Below are 24,602 nucleotides of genomic sequence, written 5' to 3'. Positions count from 1 at the left end.
CTATTCTACTCTTACTCTCCCATCCATGTTCCAGAATGTATTCTGATGGGTCGTCTTCCATCCATGTGTCCCTTTACCTAGCTCCCTCTCCAAAATCATTAGCATGTGTTCTTTTTCTTTTTTAATTAGTTAATTTATTTGGGAAGGCAAGAGAAAGCATGAGTGGGGGGAAGGGGCAGAGGGAGATGGAGAAGCAGACTCCCTGATGAGCAGAGAGCCTGAGGTTTCGGGACTTAATCCCAGGACCCTGGCATCATGACCTGAGCCGAAGGCAGATGCTGAATCGACTGAGCCATCAGGCGCCCCAGTTAGTGTGTGTTCTTTCAGAACCTTTCCTATGCATTCATATAACAATAATTTTTAAAATCTATTTTTATGTCTTTTTTTTTTCTAACAACAAAGTATACTCTTATAATGGATTCTTTTTTCATTCATTAAAGTCATAAAGGTCTTTCCATTTAATTGTTTGGATGTCTTATTCCACTTTAAAAAAAAAAACAAACAGCTGCAGGGTATTCCCTCATATTACTATATAATGTACTTATTCATGCCTCGATAGAGGTTGTTTTTAGTAGTACACACTAAGGTGCCTTCCCTCTTGAAATACCTGTGTTTCTCTCTAGATTAGGCGCTTTAATTTATGTAGACAAAGAGCTAGACCACTCATGCTTTATTATTCATGACAGATTGCATTCAGCCCACCTCACAGCTGACGGCAGTAGCACTGGGTGGTGACACCACCATTGGGAGCCGCTGGCACAGAACACTGATCTGTGTGTCTGTCCATGATTCTCTTCCATTCAGAGGAGCGGTATTAGCAGTTGTCCTCTCTGCTTCACAAGTGGGGAGGATAAAGAGAGGTCATGGATATGTGCTTGTAGAAGTCCAGTATAAATCTGAATTCTACTGGATTGTAATCTTCGCAAAAGCAGGAGCTGTATTTTATTCACCTTTAAATGGTTAGAGCGCATTGTCTGGCATATGGTGGGCAGTATTTGTAGAGTGGGTCCCACACAGGAAGGTGACCAGAAGGTGGTTCAGGCCTATAGAATTTTCTTAGATGTATTTTCTACATTATTAGGAATCTATACAGTTTTCACTGCCACCTTTTCAACCTTATCTTACTTCTCTGCCCCACTCAGCCATAATTCTTAAAATTTATCATGTTCCTTTATGGCCTTTCCCCCAATACAAACAGTTGTCAGGGATATCCCATAAGACCTTTATTATTCCTAATGACTAAACTGAAGCACAGCATTCTTTGTGACGTTTCACCTGCCTTTTCCTTAGTTTCTACATTTTAGGTACTTTTTCCTCTTAACCTTCACTACAGTTTATACACCTGTAAATGGCACAGTGTTTGCTGCTGTCTGAAGGCATGCCCACCACTGGGGCATGGCAGGGCCTGGAACTTCAGAGAGAAATCCTCTGTATTGCGAAAATGAGAGGCCTGTTGTTTTTGCTGACTTGTGGGATGCAGCACGTATGATGCAGAGGAGGACCCTTCACATCTTGCGTGGTGTGCCTTGCCCTGCTGTTTCAGCCTCATCTTTCATCACACGGTCTCACTGTGAATCTTTCTCCCTGCACCTCAGTGTTAGTTAGCAACTCTGGCTTCCTGAACTCACCACACTGTTTCACTCCTTTAACTCTTTCCCTAGGCGACTACCCATGCCTGAAATACTCTTTCCTTCTCACTTACCTGGTGAACATGTTTGATCTTCCAAGGCCCGGCTTAGGGATCCCCTTGTTTAATGAATCCTTTCCTTAAATCCTCCCCTTCCCTCAAAACTGACTGGCCCCTCTTTTGTCTCCCCTGTTCACTGCACTTTATATCTGTAACAACTCAGTTATTACATTTATTTATTGAATGTTTATCTTCCCCTACTAAAATGTGAATTTCTTGAACCTAGGCAAATGTGCTTTTATTAATTTTAATATTTTTGGCACCTACTATAGTGTAGAGTAGTAGCAGGCACTCAACAAAGTTTGAGTAAGCAATATATAGAGAGAGTACATGTGAAAAAATATAAAAATAAATTAGAAAATGGGTTATCATAAATAAAAATGTTAGGTAGATATAGTCACTTCTATGTATTTTTACAGTTCAGATTTCCTGTTAGGAAAGTCTGTAGGTTTATGGGTACTTGTAGGATGAGATTTATGGTTCTTTATTTGATTACATTATACAATTAAAAATATTGAATATTTTCTAAGAGTATTTAAATTGGAGAATTGTGGAATAGATTTATATATAATAAATGTGCTGTTGAAAGTTTCCATACAGTTCTGAGATTTTTTTTGTTTTGTTTTTTTAAAGATTTATTTATTTGAGAGAGAGAGGCATGGGGGGCTGGGAGAGGAGAGGGGGAAGCAGGCTCCCCACTGAGCAGGGGGCCCAATGCAGGACTTGATCCCAGGACCCTGAGACTATGACCTGAGCCAAATGCAGATGCTCAACCGACTGACCCCTGCAGGCACCCCCTGAGATTATTCTTGACCATCTAATAAAAAAATTCATTCACCATAACTGTAACAAGACTAATAGCCAATTATATACAACAGTTTCACACTATAATATTTGAAAGATGGGCACATACTAAACAAAATTATTGCATTGTGTTGTATTTTAGAGACTTGATTCAATTTAATACTGTTTTACAAATTTCACCTTTGCTCATTTTGAATTCTCTGTAATTTCTTTTTAAGGTTCTGGGTGCTATTACAGTAATGACATGTTTTATTTAAATGCTGTTCTTTACAAATAATTTTTTATATGGTTTCTTCATTAGCAGGCATAGCTGTCTCCATTCACCACAGTTGTATTACCAATCAAGTATAGGTGTATAATTTTAAAATTGCCAGTTTAATTTTTTGTTAGTTATTAAAGCTTTTTGTTAATAAGAGAGCAATAACACCTACCTATTTAAACTATGTGTAACTCATGAACATAATTAACACACAGTCAGTGCTGTAACACACATATACACACACACTCACACACTACATCTAGCATGTGGCCAGAAGTCCACTCTGGGGAAAAGTCAGTTGAGGACCATGACATTTGAAGGAATATGGACAAAGTTATGTGAGATGTACCATAAAAACATGGGACCAAGTAAGTGTTTGGAACTGCATGGGGATTAGTTGATGAAGCTTCTCCTAACTTTATCTGCACCTTCATATTAAGATGCCATTTTAGATTAATATTTTAACCAGATTGTTATAATTTTCACATGCCATTGAGTTCATTGGTTCATTACAAATGTTTGTGGTTGATAGAAGATGCTAACTCGTCCTTCCGAGTGCTCTCATTTTCTTTTATCCTCTCTTTTTCCCCTCCTATCCATAATAGGAACTTACTGTCATATCATTTATTTATATCATGTTTTCTTTTAAGGATATTTATACACAGGATGGATTATCCAAAAAGTACAGTAAAAGGGGGCACTGAAAGATAACTTTGTGTGTCCCATCTTAGAGCCCTAATGTATTGGAAAAAAAATAGTGAGATACGAATTGGAAAATACACCCAAGGTAGTTAGTTATATAATATGTTTTGATGAATTATAACCATTCTGTCTTAGATTTATTGCGCTTTTCTTGATCCTTAGAAAATGGTAGCACTCGCCACAAAACCACAGTACATAAATTGCTAAGTGTGGCTGACTTGCACATTCCTTTAGAAAAGCTTCTAACTGGTAAGCCTTTTAACCATAAGAAATGGCCAGTATTCATGGACTTGAGGCAATGTGTTAAGTGAAAAAATTGGGACATTTTCTTTTTAGGAGGAGGTAGTATGGATCATTACATACTTCAGCCTTTGATGTTTATTTTTTTCCTTTACAAAGTAAATTATTGCAGGGTTATAAAGTTGAGGACTTGATTTTCTGCTAACATAATCCTTTGCTCCTTTCAAGCTTTTAAAATGCTTGAACATGATAGCTAATTTAAAATAGTAACATTTAGATGACTGATTTGGTATGTTTCCGTTACTTTATTTTTGTAAATAACTGGTTGTGTAAAGTGATTCAATATTACAACTGTTTCATGCTAAAATTTATGCTAAAGTTGAATTATAATTATCTTGTTTTGAGGCTTCACTGGTGATAGTATTTGAATTTTAGATTTTCTAATTACATAGCTATAATTCCCACATTTTAATTCTTAGGAAAATGACTTGATATTGTAAATTTGGTGGGGGTAGGGTTTGTTTTGCCTTAGTAAAGTTGTAACATCATGTTCCAAGAATTAAAATTCTAATAATTTGCTGTTAAAATTTTTTTTAATTTTTCATGTTCAGTTAGTGGCATTTGCAAATTCTTTTGAGGTTAAGCAGATGTTAAGTGCACCAACTATTACCTAATTAGCATTTGATGAGATGCTTAGATAATGTATCAGTAAAGTAAAAGGTATTTAAAACAGTGTATGTAATTAGACAGGGAATATATTTCTTTTCTTTTTAAGGTTTAATTCTGAAATCATACTGAGGCTGAAAGCTTTCAAAGTTTGCTTTAATTTTAAAAATTATAGCATCTTAAGCAAAATAAGTCAATCAGAGAAAGACAATTATCTGATCTCTCTGATACAAAGAATTTGAGAGACAGGGTCGGGGTCGCTGGTGGGTAGAGAGAGAAAAAATTAAACAAGATGGGGTCCGAAGGGAGACAAACCATAAGAGCCTCTTAATCTCAGGAAACAAACAGGGTTGCTCGGGGGTGGAAAGGGATAGGGTGAGTGGGTTATGGACATTGGGGAGGGTATGTGCTATGGTGAGTGCTGTGAATTGTGTAAGACTGATGATTCACAGACCTATACCCCTGAAACAAATAATACATTATATGTTAATAAAATTAAAAACAATTATAGCATTTTTCAGCTATTCTTCCTGCATATCAATGCTTCTTTCTCTGATGAGGATACTCTTTAAGAATAACTCACTGCATGGTCTGATAATGTCAGCCAATTCACAGAAGACACATAAATTGTAATTAGTTATGAGAAACTACTAACATGATTTTGACAACAAAGAGATAAGTTGAAACATTCTGTCTTCCTAGTAGTCACCCTGGGGAAGTTAGTATTCACAGTTGCCGAGGTCAGAGGGGCTTTGCAGCACAGATAGTTCCGTTAAGATTTAACATAGTGTTTCTAAAAATCATGCAAAAAAAATCGTGCTATGCAAATCATGAAAAAAAAAAGCCACAGGGCTTATGGAAAAAGCAGAATTTGGGATGAAACACTCAAAAACTTTATCAGAGAACAATAAAAAAAGATAGGAACCTTAAACAATGACAGTATAGTTTTACACATGTTAAATGATTATATGTACTCATACACAATATACAAGCAAATATTGTACTTTGAAAAAGTTCTGAAGTTTGCTTGTGGAAGTGAGCATAGATGCGGCAGCTTGTTAATTAAGTGGTCCAAAGAAGGGTTTTCTGAAATCAGAACGAAAGTTGTAACACAAGATGTAGAAAGGTGGGACCATGCGCAGATATGGTGAACTGAGGTGGCTAGCAGATGTTTGAGGTGTGTTCATATTTACATTTTGTGTATTCACACAACTTGTTTCAGCTGAGTGTGGTTTTGTGTTCAGCTAGTGTTTCCTGCTGGCAAAATCACAGCAAAATTCACTTAATGCTCAAATTGTTCCCTGTTGTGTCAGTTGCATTAGAACAAACTTAACAGTTTCAAAACAAGTACTCTAGCAGCACTGACTTAACAGCTCAGGGTAAGGGAAACACTTGTTTGGATAGATAGATTCCACTTTTTATAGTAGTCTTCAGAATCTAGGCATTTTCTGATGCATGGAGTTTACTGGAGCACATATTTACTGAGCGTCTAATATTTGGCATACTCTGTTTAAGTATTTAGGATACAGCAGTGATCAAGATAGTCTTTACATTTGGGACTAAGAGGACTTGCATAAAGAATTTTGTTTGTCATCAGGGGTTGGTTTTATGAAATAAAATCAGATAGATGGAAGAGAAGTCTCACAATGGAGTATACTGGGCAACAGGCTTTTCTCTAACCTTTTAAATTATATACTTTCACAAGATAATTACCTAGGATCCTGTCCCACTCAAGATTCCATTGTTTACAGGAAAAAAAAAATCATCTCTTGAGGTTATTAGCCGGAATTAAATTTTGGGATGACGGGACACTAGGATAGTTCATTCACTTAAGTGTCTGCCTTCAGCTCAGATCATGATCCCAGGGTTCGGGCTCTCTGCTCAGTGGGGAATCTGCTTCTCCCTCTGCCTGCTGCTCACCCTGCTTGTACTCTCTCTGTCTGTCTCTGAGAAATTAATTAATGTATTTATTAATTTAATTTTGAGATGGTATATATGTTAAAATGGGAAGATTTCACCTTCTGGTCCATAAGCTAAAGGAGAACCCTAGTGCTAATTGAGAAGTGAATTATAGTTGTATATATTTCATTGTTTCTTTTTGATATTCAACTTGAACTGTATATTCCTTTGTTAGAATAATTACATTTATTCCAATAAAAATCATGTAAGAATGGGGCAAAGATAAAATATGTATATAGTTTTACATAATAATATTAAAACTTTATAGTGTTATTATATCTCAAGGAAGGTTTTCTGTAATAATGGCCTTTCTCATCTTCTCCTGTAACTACTCCCCACCCCAAACTCCTGCTTCATAATCCCCTTCCTTCCTTCTGTCCCTCCTTTTTTCTAGCCAGACAGATGACTGATTCACTGTCTCCAGAATCTGCCTCTCATTTGGTCGTCTTGCCTCATACTTAAACCTTTATTTTTAATGTGAGTTTAAGTTTAGTTAATATTACAGTTGCATTGGTTTCAGGTGTACAATGTAGTGATTGAGCAGTTCTGTACATTACTCAGTGCTCATCACAGTGCACTCGCTCCCTTCACCTATTTCACGCCACCCCAGCCACTGCCCTTCTGGTAATTACCAGTTTGTTCTGTATCGGTAAGTCTGTTTTTTGGTTTCTCTCCTTTTTTTCTTTGTTCTTTTGTTTCTTAATGAACACATTCGAGAGAAATCATTTGGTTTGTCTTTCTCTGACTGACTTATTTCACTTAGTATTATACCGTCCAGATCCGTCCATGTTGTTGCCAATGGCAAGATTTCATTCTTTTTTATATTCTTAAACTTGCTAAGTACCCATGATTCAGAGCCTCCCAGTCTCTCCCTCAGCCCAGAGGGACCTTTAAACACATACAGCGCAGTTTATACCACTCATCTGGCCCTCACGGATGGCCTGGGACTGACTGACTGCTTTCACAGGGAGCCCGAGTTTCCTCGTTACTTGGGTTATTTGTCCATATACCTGGAAAGCAAAGGCTACAGAATTTCAGTCAGCTGTCTCTGTATTCTACAGCTAGGGTAGCCTGCAGCCCTGTTTTCTGCTAAGGTTTTGCTCCTTTGTACTTCGTGGGAATTCATGGTATTTAGAATAAATAATATTACTACCAGTGTATATGTTTTGCTACAGGGCAGGCAGACGCAATGCAATTCACTTTTACTATGTTATCACTAATCCTTGAAGTTCCTTGAGCTCTTCTCTCCATTTTACAACGAATGGTAGTTTAGTGACTTGCACTTACATAAGCTACCTTATTTGTGTACTTACTCTGTGCTCTTTTTAATTATTTTGTATGTATTACTCATTTAATTTCACAATAATATATGAGATAGCTATTCAATCATCACCATTTTATAGACTGAGGCACAGAGAAGTTAAATGATTTGCCCAAGAAGATACTGTAAGTAAGAGGCAGAGTCAATTTCATAAGTGAGAAAATTATAGAATCCTGGAATTTATACTTAAGCAGCCACCACTATGTGTCAATTACTGTATACTTTATATACATTATCTCATTTATTTATCTCATTAAATGAGACAATGCCCACTAATACAGAATTGAGGTTGAAATATTTAGCAGTGTTATCTCTGCTTTTAACCATTGACATGCTCCTTCACCAGAAAACTTTAGAAACAAATGGCTAAAGCGTAGATTGCTGTTTCTTGAAATTCTGTTCTTTGGGAAAATTTTAAGCCTATCTCAGAGTGGCATTTAATTTATTCACTGATTTCTTTTTTTGGTAAGACTTTAATAGTAAAAGCCAATACTTTGATTGTCAAGCTTAAATTATACAAAGTACATAACTAGCTACTCCCTTTATTTTAAAAGTTGGATCTTGCCATTTTTTCCTTTCATATTAAAAGTTTGCTCCTTGGGCGCCTGGGTGGCTCAGTGGGTTAAGCCGCTGCCTTCAGCTCAGGTCATGATCTTAGGGTCCTGGGATCGAGTCCCACATCGGGCTCTCTGCTCAGCAGGGAGCCTGCTTCCCTCTCTCTCTCTCTCTCTCTCTGCCTGTCTCTCCATCTACTTGTGATTTCTCTCTGTCAATAAATAAATAAAATCTTTAAAAAAAAAAAAAGTTTGCTCCTTCATTTACTTTGTATGGTACCTTCTGGTCAGCAGCAGTCTTTGATATACTTTTACATATCTCCATAGTCATTGTTTTAGGGTTTTTTTGTTTTGTTTTGTTTTTTATCTTATCTAGGCAGTTTGCTTGGAAAAGTAACATGTCTCATCTAAATCTGTAACTTAGTAGAATGGTAGTGTCTCCCCTTTACAACCCTTCACGCATTTCATGCCTCTTTTCCTCATGTCCTGTAGAGTGAGAATTGCAAAGGCTTTGTTCATTGTACTTGATGGAAAACTAGCTTTTGATCAGATATGATTAATATTCTACAGTTTTTTAATTAAGAACATTCAAACTTTTCTTCCCCAAATGCTAGTATAGGAAAGCACCTTGGAGATAGATCTCATCCCCCATAACAGACCAAGTGGCTAGGCTAACAGTATTTACAAAAAAAAAAAAAAAAAAAAAAGGAAATATAAGCACTGAATACAGGTTTAAGCAAAAATTCTGAAATGAGTAATTGGGCCGATGGGCATAGGAATTGAGAAGCATGGTGTATGTGTATATTCGGGAACTGAATTACAATGCTAAGTCTTCATTTTCCACAGTAGGAAATCCATAGATAATGTGTGAAGTTGGAAAAATCAATAACCCCATAATCACTTTGTGTAAGATTGTGGAGAAAAAGCCCAGTGTTGACAGTGGTTACTCGATAGAATAAGAGTAGAAAGACATGAGGTAGGGAAGTTGCTGGTTTACCTGGTAAGTTTTGTAGTACTCTTTTGGCTCTTAAACTGTGTACATGGTTTTGTTTTTACAATTTTATTTAAAATTTTCAATATAAGATATGTCTTATATATATATATGTTAAAATATTTCCTGGACAAATAAATAGTAAGATTTTTTAAAATCATTTTTTTGTATCTACTGTTCAGGTTTTTATGCTGGAAGGAATGTTGGCCTTTAAGGAAAAATTAATAATGATTGTATAATGTTTTATACATAATATAACCAAGAATCTTTTTCTTCAGTTATATGTTAGGATTATCTACACTCAGGTTTTAATTTAATGCCAGCACCGGAGATACCTCTCTCGTGTTTCTCTGTAGCCCAGACTTGCTCTCTGAGCCCTAGACCCATCGATCTCTACTCGTTCTGTGTTATATCTCTTTGGGTATTTTAAGTTGCCCGAGACTTAACATGTTCAACACCAAACCTGTAATCTACCCTTTGTTTTCTTGGTCCTCTTCTATCATTCATAGATCAGAAACTGACCTTGACACCTACTTCTTCACCCCAATGTTTAATTCATCAACAAGTTCTATTAATTTTATTTCCTAAATATCCCTTCAGTTTTTCCTTCTCAGCCTCCACTGCTGTTTTTGCAGGGACAAGCTATTAGCATTTCCTGGCTAGCCTCCAGCAGTGGTTTGCCAATGGGGCTTCTATATTTTACCCTTTTCTCTATTCTATAGCCATTCTTCATACATACATGATTTCTTGATCAGGTCTCCCTCCCTGTCTCTGAGCTTAAATCTTCAGTGGCTTCCCATTACTCTGAAGATAATAAGACTTCCAAATTTTAATGGCCTCTAAGGCACATCAGGACTAGGGCCATACATTTTTCTTGCTCTCCGCTCTCTGCAGTTTTTCCTCATGTACATTGCTCCTTTTCAGTCTCTTTTTGAATATGAAAGAGGTGGAACAAATATGGTAGCAACAACCTAGACTGATAACAGGAGGCAGATAGAAGGTAAAATAGTGCACCAGTTCAAATAACTATCTGAATTATAAACCTGTGTCTGTGTGCCTATAATCCAGGAATTTCTTTGACCTGGAGAGCCAGGGCACAGACTACTACTTGTATCTTCAGCACAGTATCTGCTTCATTCTGGGCACTCCTTAAGTGTAATTAAGATAATTAGAGAATGATTGTCCAGTTTTAAACATTCTTTGGATCTCATTCCCTCATAAATGCCCGAATTTTGATCAGATCTGTAAGTCCTGTTGCTTTTCTCTTTGTTGTTTTTTTAATTGGGGACCATGGTCTCTTCTTGTGGGTACAGTTAAAAAGTTAGTCATGCTGCCTACTCTTAGAGTCCTGGAAAAAATCACTGTGACAAGTGATGGTGAATGTGAAGACTTGCTAACTATCATGGCTTGAGGTGTCGGTGAGCCCTGTTCTCATTCTTGGCTCTCTGCACGCTCGTGATAATAATTGAGGGGTCAGAAATAAATTGTTCACATATTCTTTAAGAAAGGAAAGAATAAGGCACATTTTATAAGGCTTTCCAGTATATTTACTGTTAGATTCTGTAGTACTGTATATTTTCTGTTACAATATAGAATCCTTAAGAAAATCGTCCTAGATCATTTGAGGTGGTGACAGTTTGGTGCCAAATTTTTGCACCAGAAACATTTCTAGAAAGTATGGTTTCTTTATTTTCTCAAAAGACAGTCATGTTGCATCTTAACCATGGAAAATATATTTCCATTTATTATTAGAAATAATTTTCCAGATTAAGTTATATTGCATGACTTTCCTTTTAAAATTAAATACCACCTGTTGTTTGTTTCAGTAATGAATTTAGTTTTTAAATTTATTTACTCACCACAAAGACTACATTAAAAACCGTTAATCTTGCCTTGTCCTTAAAGTTTACTCTTGCTGGATATAGAATGTGGGTTGGTGTTTTTTCTTTCAGCACTTATATGACGTCATTTGACTGTCTCCTGGCCTCCAAGTTTCTGATGACAAGTCGACATCACCGGAATTACTCTTCCCCTCTCTGTCATTTCTTTTGCCGCTTTCAACATTTTTCCTTGATTTTCAGCAGTTGGACAGTTATGCCTTTGTGTGGTTTTCCTGGGCTTTTCCTGTTTAAGGTTTGAGTCTAACCTGTTCAGGCTTTGATATTCTTGAGTAGGATCTTCTTTTTGTTTGTTTTTGTGTTGTTGTTGTTGTTGATTCAAACAGGCTCTGGTCGGTTTTATAAAACATTTTGCATGATTTACTTTTCACCAGTGTGTTCTAACATGCTTCTAGTGATATCAGAATCCCCTGGATCAGTGGTAACCAGTCCATACTTGGCAAAATTTTCCAAATGCTAGGCCCAATACAGTACTGTTTCCACTGTAGTGACAGACACCGTTTTTGGCCTGTGTGGCATAATACTGTTTCAGATTTCCTCAAAGCTGGGCAGTTGTTGGAGAGGGTGACCAGTTTTTCTTGGCCTTGTCTGATCATCTTTACAGTCTGCTCCTGCCCCCGCAAGCACTTTCCACTTTTCATGAGGAGTTAGAGCCTAGAGTTGATCTGGAGCCTAGAATTGATGGACTCCGGCAACTTTTTTTTTGTTGTCTTTGTAGCCACCATCTTCTGCCTTATGTGTGAGATGACCCCCCCGACCAAAAACAGCCACCAGGGTGTCTGGGGAGGTGATTAAGATCTTCCTGATCTGTAAGTTTATATCTTTTACTAACTTGGGGAAATTTTTAGCCAGTATTTCTTCAAATAGTTCTTTTCTACCCCATTATCTCTCCCCTATCCTTCTGGATATCCGGTTACATGTACCTTACACTTTGTGATGTTTTCCCATAGGTCCCTGAGATTCTCTTCTTCCCCTACCCACCCTACCGCCAGCCCTTTTTTTTTTACCCCACAATCCTTCAGTTTGGGACAATTTCTTTTGCTTTGTCTTGAAGTTCACTGACTATTCTGTCATTTCCAGTATGTGGTTAAATCCATCCAGTGAATTTTTTATCTCAGACATTGAGTTTGGTTCTCTCTCTCTCTTTTTTTTTTTTTTAAATACAGTTTCTGATTTGGGGGTTGTGTTTTTTTGTGTGTGTGTGTGTTTTTTTTTTTCCTTTAACTGAGATCCAAGCATATTTGCCCTCATATCTTTAAGCATAGTAAGAGCAGCTGCTTTAGAATCCTTATGTGCTAATAATTCTAGTGTCTTGGTTGTTTTGGGCTTGGTCTCCCTGGGTTGCCTACTTTCTTAAGTATGGGTCAGTTTTTCCTGTTCTTTACGTGTTTTTATGAAAATGACGTATAAAGACGCTAGGTTCTATTGTGTTCGTCCAGTTGTGAGTATTGATGTTTGGTTGGTTTGCTTGCTTGCTTGCTTGCTTGCATTAGTAGGCAATTAACTTTGCTGAACTCCCAACTAGAGACTCTGAAATCTCAGTTATTTTAGCTTTGGCCAGGCTGCTTGGATCCCACATGTGTGTAGTTTGTGGGTCAGAGACAGGATTGGGTGCTCCTCTCTTTCTGTGATTTACTTACTAGGTTTTCAGCTGTTGTGGTTATGCCAGAGTCTATCCTTTGGTTCATTAAACAAGTAGGCCTGTAGGTTTTCTGTCTAGGTTTCAGCTACCCAAACAAGCTGGGACCGGTTCTCTGGCTCAATTCCTTTAAAAAAGGGAAAATCACCCCATGCTGTTACCTTCAAAATACTGACTTCCTTCTCCCCACCATCCTTCTATAGTTATTGATGCTTTTTGCCTTCAAGTAGCAGATTTTATACTTTGTTTAGTGTTTATAGTTGTTTATGAAAGAGTTGATCTAGTAGGAGCTACTGACCATTACAGGAAGTGGAATCACTAAAATACAGTTGTACATTTGAACAATTTTCCTGTTTGTGCACTTGATGGTTTTTATAAGAAAAGCAGGTTTGATTAAGAGTTTTTCAAAGAATCTTGGAAATGTATATTTTAATAATGGAATCAGTCAAAAGTTATATTCATGATTCATCCTCTTTTAATAAAGGTGGTCTAACTCAATTAGAATAAAAATTTATTTGCCTCTCCTCAAATTGTGTAAAAATTTCCAAATCTAGATCATTTTAAATGTGTTTAATCTTTTAAATGTGTTTTAAAAGAAGTAAAATAATGTGAAAAAACTATACAGTAAAACCTTCTTTCATCCAACGAATGTTGCATTTGATCTGCATCCTGAGGATGTAGCAGTGAACTTGAAAGTTCTTAATCCTGTGGAGTTAACGTTGTGGGAACAGATAGGTAATGAATAAATACATATCAGGTATTGACAAATGCTATGAAGAAAAGCAGGGTGTGAGGATGTGATGGGGCAGGGTGGGAGACAGTTGTGGCATTATTTTGGAGAGGTGGGTCAAAGAAACTGTTTCTGAGAAAAGTGACATTTGATCAGAGATAGTAATGAAGTAGTAGAGGGACCGTGCTAGTGTCTGAGGGTAAAATGTTCCAGGTAGAGGGCGCAGCAAGTACAAAATTCCTGAGGGAAGAAAGAATGGCTTTTTTGAGAACTAACCAGAATTGAGGGAACCGGGAGATTGATAGAAGTGAAGTCTGAGTGGTGGGAGTTAGCTGGGGGCCTTGTGTTGGAGGATCTCGAGCAAGGGAGTTTGCCCTGATTTACTTTTCACAGAGATCACTTCGCTCAATAGAGTGAGGGGCAGGGGTAGAGCAGAAAGTGAAGGCAGGGAGGAAACCAGTTAAGGGACCTTTGCTGTGGCAGTCTAGGCGGTCTAGGTGACTTATAGGGGGCTCAGACGAGAGCAGTAACAGGTTAGGGAAAGTGGTCCGATTCGAAATACTGTTTACAGATAAAACCAACAAGACTTGATACTAGATTAGATATGGGATATGAAAGAAGGATCACCTGGATATATGATGGTACCATTTACTGGGATGAAAAAGACTGGAAGGATTGGTTGGATGGGGAGAGTTAAGAGTTTAGTTTTGGGCTTACTCAGAAAAGTGAGTTTTAGATGTCCAGTAGGAGACATGAGGCAGGTATCTAACTGGCTCTATTAGTGTGGAACTCAAGGGAGAGCAAAAATAAATAAATTTTTTAATTTATTATTTATTTATTTATTAAATCAGAAATAAAGTAGCAAAGACTCTGTGTGGAAAGCAGTAGATTTGGATGAGATTACCCTGCAGAGGAATATCAGTATCGTTGAAAAGAAACCCTAGATCTGAATTCCATTGTCAGCCAACATTAGATGTCCAGAAAAGGAAGAAGATCTGACAAAACTGAGAAGGAGCTGGCAGTGGGTAGGAGAAACACCAGAAGAGTATAACTCTCGCAAGCCAAGTGAAGCCCTTGTTTAAAGAGGGATTGGTTGACTGAGTCCTAAGCTGGATGAGGACTGAGGACTGCTGGTTCGGTCTGAGAGCTGAAGTTCTCCCCCAGCTTTGATAAGTATAGTTTCGGTGGCGAAAAACTGGGAAAGCCTGTTTGGGGTTCAAAGGTTTCAAAGAGATTAGAAGGGAGGAAAGGAAGATACACGTATAAACATTCCTTTCAAGTAGTTTTCCCCTAGAAGGAGGAAAGGGCAGAGAAATGAGCTGATAGCTGAAGGGAAGTCCAGGATGGCCTTTTCAGGTTGAGCAATACTGTTAATCACACTTTAATTTACTTTTAAGTATCATTTACTAATTTTCAGTATTTCTCTTTTCTTCTGTAACCCACTATAGCTTTTATTTATGAAACGTCACATAGACAAAAGAATTAAGGAATTTAATTAAATAATAAAAAGCTGAAAGGCTTTTTACTATGTATATCTAAATGAGCTTATATTCTATTGAGGACTCAGGAGTTCTTCCATAACTAAATTTAATAAAAAATACTTTAATATCTATTGTTCCACTGAACACTGAACACCTACACAGTGCTAGCTACGCAAAAAGGGACAAAAGAGACCTGATTCCTATATTCGTGGGGCTTAAGGGTCTGTATTTTTTTTTAAGCTTATGTTAAAAGAGAAAATTAAAAGAGAAATACTACAGATAAGAAATCTGTTTTAGAGAGATGGTCTTGTTTGTTAAGTTTATCATAAACTGAAATGATTAAGAAAATAGCATGATATTTAAATATTTTAATATGTTATTTAGGTTAAATATACTTACATACTATTTATATCCCAAAGAGTTTTTCAAGATTAAGCATGGTTTGCATTAAGAATAAAAACAAGGTAGGTAGGTCTTGGCTTTGGCCACACATGAGAATTACTTGGGGAAGTTTTAAAAATCCCTATGCCCAGGCTACTCCCCACCAGTTAAATCAGGACCTTTGGGGTTGAGGCTCAAGCATTAGTATTTTTTAAATACTAATTTTATTAGAAATGGAGTAAAATGCTACTAACTCATTGCACATTTAAGGATTAAATATATCTGAAAATTAAGATATCAAACATACTGGGTTATAGATCATTTTTAGACAAAGCATGCAAAGTCGTTTGTAGAATCAGACTTTATCAGGATCCAAACTTTAAAAATAATAGGTAGAGTAAATAAGATTATGCACCTTAGGCTGTCCTCAGATTATTAAGAAAAATGCTAGGGAAGTTACTCATTTTCCCCTTTTAGAAGAATGAGGGAAGACATCCTTGACAATAGTTTCTTAAAAGCTTTTGGAACAGCCGTCATAAAGCATACAAATAGATAGGAATTAGTCTAAAAGTTTTCCAGCAAGAGTTACAAATTGAAAAGACAATACAACTATATGGAAAGCATTATAGGACTGATTAATATTTTGATAACTTATATTAAATGTTCGGTACTAAAGCACGTACCCTATGTATCGAAATTTTAAATCCACAACAATATTCATTCTCTAATCAGTTGTCATTAAAATTTTTTTTCTTTCTTTCACAGAAAATGCTTGGACAGAAGAGATGAGTACTATTTCCACTAAGGCCTAGAATTGCCTACTGTACAAATAGTCCTGATCAGGCAATATACGAATGGCCCAAGGAAGCCACCAAATTGATTTTCAGGTTTTAAATGACCTGCGACAAAAATTCCCTGAAGTACCTGAAGTTGTTGTATCCAGGTGCATGTTACAGGTCAGTGTGCATTGATTTCTGAACTCATTCATACAAACCTGGGTGGTTGTTTTTTTAACATTGGAAGAAAGCTCTTACCTCTTGTTCGCATTAGTGTGCTGTGATGAAAAGAAACAAACTTTGGTATCTGATCTTCAGGTCGTCTTTAATAGGTGTTTCAGCTCTGGCATACAGATGATACCTACCTTGTAAAGTAGGCGTGAGGACTAAACTGGAGCCCCGTAGAAAGCATTGGTATGTGGTCCGTACTTACTGTGAGCTTGCTTCACTCTCCCCCTGCCCCCAACACCCCATCTGTTTTGGCAAAATGTTTTTAATTCCACATCTCCATATAAAAGTGAGAAAGTCATTAAATAAGGAGTCAGGAAACATGGGTTCTAATCCCAGATGAGCACCCCAAGCCAATCTTGTAAGTAATATGCCTTCTTTATCCTCTAGTTTGCTTGTCTGTAAAGCAAAGGAATTGGACTTCAACAATGCCTCAGGTCAAAAATATATAAAAACAAAACAAGTTTTTATATATTTTTAATTTGAACTGTAGGCTTTCTAATTAATATCACTAACCATGTAATAAATTTTTACATTTTTCTTGTATGTACAATTTTAGAAATCCATAATTCTAAATATTTAGTGATAGTTGTGTCTTCTCATTTGATAAACTAGAAATCTTTCAGCTTGTTAAAAATAGAGCTATAAAAAATAATTTTGGCTCAGATGTATTTACTTGACAAATTATTTTTAAAGGTTGATGTTGCATGAAATTTTTAAAGGCTCAACATCTGTATTTGATGCCAAGTGACTACATTTTGTTCATACCCTCATCAGCTTTTATCTGTACATTTAATTACTTGCCTTTAGTCTGATCCGGTTTGGGTTTCTCCAGTCCATCCACCTCACTTCTGACAAAGTGTCTTTCTAAATGCAGGTTTTGTCATGTATTTACCTGCTTAAAAACCTCATGATTGTTTCCCGTACCTTTCAGAATAAAGTTCATATGTCGTGACTAGGGCGTACTAGGTCTGTGATCTGGAATCCTGCCTTTTTCTGCAGCCTGCTGTCTTGCCTCGTCCTTCCTCTTCACACCCCATGCTGCAGACGTCTTCAACTGATTGGAATTCTCTGAACACGCCTGGCTTTTTCTATAGTATAGTGTTTAAGAGCATATGTTTTGATAATATATAATAATACTGTATTGTGTCCTTGAAATTCACAAAAAGTGGATCTTAAGTATTCTCACCATCACTGAAAAAACACATGGGGTGGGGGAAGACTGTGAAGTGGTGGGTGCTTTGAGTAACTTGATTGTGGTGATCATTTCACACTGTAGAAGTATATTAAATCATATTATATTTACTTGTAAAAAAATCACATGTACAGCCTAAATATGTACCATTTTTATTTCTCAATCATACCTAGTAAAATTGGGGAGAAATAAATAAGTAAAAATAAAATTTAAAAGTAAATAGTAAGTAAATAGTGTATGTTTTGGTGATAAGCAGACTTGTGTTCAAGTTTTAACAGTTACTAACAGTAATTTAATTACCCTCTCTACCCTCATTTTCCTCACCTGTGTAGTTGGAATAAAAAAATTCCATAGTGAATTAAATATGATGATGGCAGGTAAAACAACTGGTAGGATACCTGATTCATGAGTGCTCAATAAATGTTAGCAGCCATTACTAGTAATAATAATAGTAGTAGAAGACCTATAGTAATATTTGGTGAATGAATCAGTAGTCCACATTAGTTGATATAGTTAGTATGTAAAAGAAAAAAATGTAAAGTTGGGGGAAAAAGTAGTAAGAGTAGAGTCAGAAGTTAAAGTATGCAGAGGAGCAGAGATGATGCGGGAGGAGGGTTGGGGGAAGAGGTGTTTCCCCGTAGAACCCAGGTACCTCTTTCTAACTTTTCTAACTTTTAATGTTATAATAAAATAACATTATACCGAGAGAGTTCAGTGAGTCATTGAAAAATAGAAAAATAATATAGGTTCTTCAATAAAATGTTATGACTTGATACGAAAGAACTGCCCAGAACACAGCTGTAGAGATTTTGAAGAACCTTAACTGGGAGCATTTTGTAGAATTATTGAAAATATTTTCAAAAAAATAGAGAATGCTACGGTATGGTTTTCAGGGTGTATTAAAACAGAATGCAGGATAGTATGTATAAAGGAGGATTGGGTGTGCCTGGGTGACTCAGTCAGTTAAGGGTCTACGTTCACCTCAGGTCCCGATCCCAGGGTCCTGGGATCAAGACTCACAAGGGGCTCCCTGCTCAGTGAGGAGTCTGCTTCTCCCTCTCCCTCTCCCTCTGCACAGCCCCTTGCGTGTGCACACGCACACAGGCTCTCTCTCTTTGAAGTAAAATCTTTTAAAAATAAAAATAAATGAGAATAGGGGAATATATAGACACACATTTATTTGCCCTTGTTTCCATAAAGAAATACTGGAAGGATTAAAAACAGAATTAATAAAAGATAGTCACCCATAGTGAGCAAGAGGGAACAGGCCAGATGGGGATGGAAGTAGAAGTGAGACATCTCAACATATATCTCTCTCTCTCTATTGTTTTGATCTGTATACATGAATTACCTGTTTTTTTAAATGTAATAAGTAAGTATGTATTCAATTTTACCAAAAAAAGAAAAGAAATGATTTTTTATTTCTTTTGGTCACCCGGTAATAACACTTTTACCGTGTTTAGCTGGTTTTACAAGGACAAACTTCCTTAGGGCATGCTTCCCAGTATCTAATGATAACCAAAATGAAATCTGTTTTGCTTGCAAATTACCTGTGAGACCACATTCTTTTAAATTGAGTTGGTAATCATTCTGGGCATCCAAGTAATGTGGGTTTCAGCTGATATAACAAGAAATGTTAAAGAAAGGAATGGGGAAGGCTCCTCTGGCAATATGGCTAGGACATACACCTTTCCAAATTTGGGGAGATATTTTTAAAGTAAAGGTACATTTAGGTACCTGTAAATGTATTTCTAAACATCTCTTATTTGGTGACAGCCTTTTCTTTTGGGAGCTGCTATCCCTTTCTCAATTGGGTGGGCTTCTGTCTTTTCTCTTGGGAGAGCCGCCCTATAAATACTGGTTCAGAACTTAACTAGATGAAAAAAACATGGTGAAGAAGATATAAGAAATTAGTCATCAAAGGATCATGCTATGCTGCCACTTTGTATATTTGCGCTTAAATACTTGCTTCTTAAGAGAACAGAAGTGTCTATCCTCTTTTCTCTTCTTGACTTTATTTACTGCTCAGATCCGTCTGTTTGGAGCTACTTATAGCATTTCCTTGTGCTGTGGATTCTCTAAGATGGCAATAATATTAGCAGGTGTTACTCATATCTTTAAATGTTGTTTCTATTTGATAATTAAATCTTAGGGTAGTGTAAAAATATTGCATAGTTGACACTGATTTTTTTCCTTTTTTTAACTGAATTTTTCAATTCTTTTAAAGTGACAATTGAATTTATAAGTTTAAAATATGCTGTTTCTCTTCAAAGCAATGCAATAGTTGTGTTCATTCAGTATTTGTAATACTTAGTATTTAAGTACCATATCCTTAGTTGAAGACTTTTCAGATGACCTCCACCCATAGTCCTTATACAAATTCTTATTAAAATACTTGTCATTCTATATTATATTTATTTGTGAACACATTAATATCCTCTACTAGACCGTGATATCCTCCGCAGTCGTCGTATTCCTTTCTACTCGCCTAATGGAAGTTAGGTAAATTGGTTGAAGGAGTGAATGAATCAGAGTTAGAGAAGGACGTTCATAGATATCTTGATACTATCTGTAATCTTCGTCTCTGTTCAAGAAGCTTAGGGAAAATGAAAGAGGAACTGGAAATAATGAGTCAGAGCTTCTGTAGCTTTGAAGAAAATAAGTGCAGGTTTGCATATATACAAAAGAGCAATGATTTTCAGCCTTTGGAAACTCATCCCACGCCTTTTGTTATGCTTAAAGGAAGTCTCACTGAAAGTAACTGGGGTGTATACAAGATGATTTTGGACTTCTTGTCATATCAGAAAGAAGCTATGAAAGACTACTAGGTTCATGCTGTATACACATGAGCCAACATGATATCATTCCCACTAGCCTAAAGGTAGGATACAATGACCGCAATCAGTTGATATACATCGGAGCACCTGGATGTCTCACTCGGTTAAGTATCTGCCTGTGACTCAGTTCACCGAGCCGCACATCAGGCTCCTTGCTCAGTGGGCAATCTGCTTCTCCTTCTTGCCCCTCTCCCTACTTGTGTGTGCTCTCTCTCACTCACTCCCTCAGATAAATAAAATCGTAAAAAAAATCGATGCACATCAGAACATTAAACATACTGAAGTTTTTTTGTTTCTTTTAAAAATATACTGAAGTTTATGACAATACTGAAAATAAATCTTAGTAACCTTCAGACGTTGCTGAGGGTATCAATTCATTATTCTAAAAACCAGTAGACAGAGAATTTACTTATCCTGTTTCTTCTGTGCAAAGAGTACTAAATAATTGAAGAGAACAAGTTCTCTGAGGAAGAACTGCAGCTAATACATAAAGAACAATCTTATAATTGGCATATCACCAGTATCACCATTTTGCAACCCTGAATGAGATAAAGATTCTAAACAGGGATTGTCAGTAACTGCTAGAAATCATTAGCTGGATTAGGCTAATAAAATCCGTATCTGCCAGGCAGCTTTAAGATCACAAAAGGACAGATGGACATTATTTTATCTCCGTGTGATGCAGTAAGAAACAGACCCAATAAAGAGTCTTGCCAAAAATTTGCACATGCACCTGCTTATACATGGAGTTACAACTACTAGTTCACAATGAAATATAGGTTTTGACACCATAGAGTGCACCCATCCAGTCTAGATGGAAAATTCTCCCGCAGAAATGATCAAGTTTTTCAACAAACAAATGACTAGAAAGTTTTTAGAAGAGGAGAAAATTAATTATTAGAAATTTAGGAAGCATATCAGCCAAATTAAATATGTGGATCTCCCTTAGATCCTCATTCAGACTAACTAAAAAGACGTTTATGACACAAATCGGGATTTTGACACTATTTAGATATTAAGTTTTTTAAGTGATATTAAGTATTGAATATTTTATGATATTGTCATTGTGGTTTTGTTTTTATAGGTCCCTATTTTTAAAAGATACATACTGGGGACGCCTGGGTTGCTCAGTCGTTAAGCGTCTGCCTTCATCTCAGGTCATGATCCCCGGGGTCTGGGATCGAGACCTGCATTGGGCTCCCTGCTCAGCAGGAAGGTTGCTTCTCCCTCTCCCACTGCCCTGCTTGTGTTCCCTTTCGCTGTCTCTCTCTCTCTCTCTCTCTCTGTCAAATAAATAAAATCTTAAAAAAAAAAAAAGATACTGAAGTATTTACAGATAAAAGTGAAATAATGTCAGAGACTTGATCTAGCTTGGTCGGGGGAAAAGCTGGAGCACATCTATTAGATGAAAAAATATTTGCCATATGTTGATATTGTTAAAGCTGGATGAATATAGATGAGTTTATCATATTTACCCTTTATTTCTTAATATGTTTTAAATTTTTAAAATGAATTTAGTTAAAAGTACATTTTCTTTTATCCTATTGTGGCTTTATAAAATCCCTGTACGTATACTACTTACCAGTATTATGCTAATAAGAAAGTGATGTCTTTCTTAAGAAACCTAAGGGTGTCTGAGTTACTGGCATATTACTGGGACTAGAACATGTTGAATAATCAGATTTAATAAAGGATTGAAGGGATTTTTGAGAACTCAAGAGAATTAAGGAGGAAGACTTTGTAAATAATGAGTATCCACTTTCAAAAAGGAAGTGTGGGATTGGATTAAGTAGACAATACTCATTTTACTTTGGGGATGTAGGTAGAGAAGAGATGAGAAGATGGGGTCTTTGTAAGCTTTGGTTTAGTGGGGAGAATTTACAGGAATAGCAGTAAAGTTAGCTTGAAGCAAAAAGCACCAATTAGGTTTGGCAAAAGATGCGATCTAACTATAATGACAGTAATTGGTTGATAAAGATGAAGTTTTAAATTTTATTTGAAAAACTAATGTCTATCTACTCAGAGTTAGGAATAGGGTAAAAGAATTTTTGTAGAATGAGAGATTTGAACTGTTAAGTTGGGAGGAAAAAAAGTCAAACCTTGCTCACTTTGTTTTGGCATTACCCATTCAAACTGTGGACCATCCTTTCTTAACAGTACCTCAGTTTGTAGTTCAGTTTCCTTTAATTAGATTTTATCTTCTATCAAACCACCTATAGACATTTTAACTTGGTTATTCATCTTTTTTATGTCTAAAACTGACCTCTTTCTGTCAGGCTTCTAATCTTCCAGTCCTCTTTGAAGTCATTTTCTCTCTTATAGCCAAATTGTTATTGACTGCTTATTTGTAGTCTTTCATAATTTGTGTCCACTGTCAAACAGTCATTATTTCACATCTTCCAGTAGTGGTCTTGTCGAGAAATTTTCCCTCTCCTATTCATGTCGATTATCAACAGACTACCTACCCAAACTACTCTTGTGTCTTTACTTCTCCATTCATTCATATTCAGTGGCTCTCCCCATTACCTATATCAGAGTACAGACTTTAGTGTCTTTAGACTCATTTTTCAAAATTCTTAATTATAGCATACCTTGAAAATATTGTGGGTTTGGTTCCAGACCACCACAACAAAGCAAATGTCGTAACAAAGCAAGTCAAGCAAATTTTTTGTTGGTTTCCCGATACATACAAAAATTATGTTTACACTATACTATAGTCTGTTTACTGTGCAGTAGCATTATGTCTAAAAAGACAGTGAACATACCTTAATTAAAACAGACTTTATTGTTAAAAAATGCTAACCATCATGGAGCTTTCAGTGAGTAGCACTCTTCTTGCTGGTGGAGGGTCTTGCCTCCTTGTTGATGGCTGCTGACTGATGAGGGTGATAGTTGCTGTCGGGGTGGCTGTGGCAGTTTCTTAAGACAACAGTGAAATTTGCTAAATCAATTGCCTCTTTCACAAACAGTTCTCTATAGCATGCTGTGCTGTTTGATGGCATTTTACCCATAGGAGAAAGAACTTCTTTCTAGATGGGAATCAGTCAAATCCTGCCACTGCTTTCTCAACTAAGTTTATGTAATATTCTGAATCCTTTGTTGTCATGCCAACAATCTTCACAGCATCTTCAGAAGTAGATTCCATCTCCAAAGGACCACTTTTTTTCATTCATTAGAAGTAACTCCTCACTTGTTGAACTTTTATCATAAGATTATACAACTCAGTCTTAAGGCTCCACTTCTAATTCTCTTGCTCTTTCCACCACATCTGCAGTTACTTCCTGCACTAAAGTCTTGAACCCCTCAAAGTGATGCATGAGGGTTGGGATCAGCTTCTTCCTCACTTCTGTTAATGTTGCTACTTTGACCTCTTCCCATGAATCAAATGCTCTCAAGGTTTTCAGTTTACTTTGCTTGGATCTATAACAGGAATCACTGTCCATGGCAGCTATAATCTTACAAAGGTATAGTTCTTAAATAATAAAGCCTGAAAGTCTAATTACCCCTTGATCCATGGACTGTAGAATGGAAATTGTGTTAGCAGGCGTAAAAATGACATAAATCTCATAGTACATCTCCATCAGAGCTCCTTGGGTGACCAGGTGCATTGTCAGTAAGCAATAATATTTTGAAAGGAATCTTTTTTCTGAGTAGTAGTTCTTAACAGTGGGCTTAAAATATTCAGTGGATCATGTTGCAAACAGATGTGCTGTCATCCAGCCTTTGTTGTTCCCTTTATAGAGCAAAAACAGTGGATTCAGCATTATCGTTAAGGGCCCTATGGTCTTTGGAATAGTAAATGAGCATTGGCTTCAACTTAGTCTCCAGCTGCATTACCTTCTAGCAAGAGAGTGAGCCTGTCCTTTGAAGCCAGGCATTGACTTCTCCTCTAGAGTTAAGAAAGTCATAGAATCTTCTTCCAGTATAAGGCTGTTTCATCTATATTGAAGATTTGTTGTTTAGTGTAGCCCCTGTCATTAATTCTCTTAGCTGGATCTCATGGAGAACTTGCTGCTGCTTCCATATCAGCCCCTGCTGCTTCACCCTGCACTTGATGTTATGGAAACAGCTTCTCTCTTTAAACCTCATGAACCAACCTCTGCTAGCTTTAGCCTTCTCTTCTGCAGCTCCCTCACCTGTCTCAGCCTTCACAGCATTGAAGAGAGGTTAGAGCCTTTCTCTGGATTAGGTTCTGGCTCAAGGGAATGGGGAAACTATTTTGCTGTCCTATCCAGACCACTAAAACTTTCTCAT

At 36.7% G+C, this 24,602-nt stretch overlaps 1 protein-coding gene and 1 pseudogene across 6 annotated transcripts in view; one reads left to right on the top strand and one right to left on the bottom strand.

Annotated features, from left to right (window-relative positions):
• The window catches only part of TAB2 (TGF-beta activated kinase 1 (MAP3K7) binding protein 2), a 91,323-nt gene that overhangs the window by 27,835 nt on the left and 38,886 nt on the right, over window positions 1-24,602 (top strand). For 5 of the 6 annotated variants that reach the window (XM_013056261.2, XM_045066252.1, XM_045066251.1 and 2 more), the window contains one exon: window positions 16,078-16,268. In XM_013056261.2, the coding sequence (XP_012911715.1) occupies window positions 16,167-16,268 (102 nt within the window). In that variant the 5' untranslated portion in view covers window positions 16,078-16,166. Of the gene's footprint in view, window positions 1-16,077; window positions 16,269-16,420; window positions 16,503-24,602 lie in introns of those variants that run through there. The other variant, XM_013056262.2, reaches the window with a different exon arrangement.
• On the bottom strand, window positions 11,416-11,806 carry LOC123387836 (annotated as a pseudogene).

The sequence above is a fragment of the Mustela putorius genome, unplaced genomic scaffold, assembly GCF_011764305.1.
Source record: "Mustela putorius furo isolate JIRA1106 unplaced genomic scaffold, ASM1176430v1.1 tig00003863_pilon_pilon_pilon, whole genome shotgun sequence".
Taxonomy (NCBI): domain Eukaryota; kingdom Metazoa; phylum Chordata; class Mammalia; order Carnivora; family Mustelidae; genus Mustela; species Mustela putorius.
Note: the sequence above shows the minus strand (reverse complement) of the source record. Positions and strands in the feature narration are given on the sequence as shown.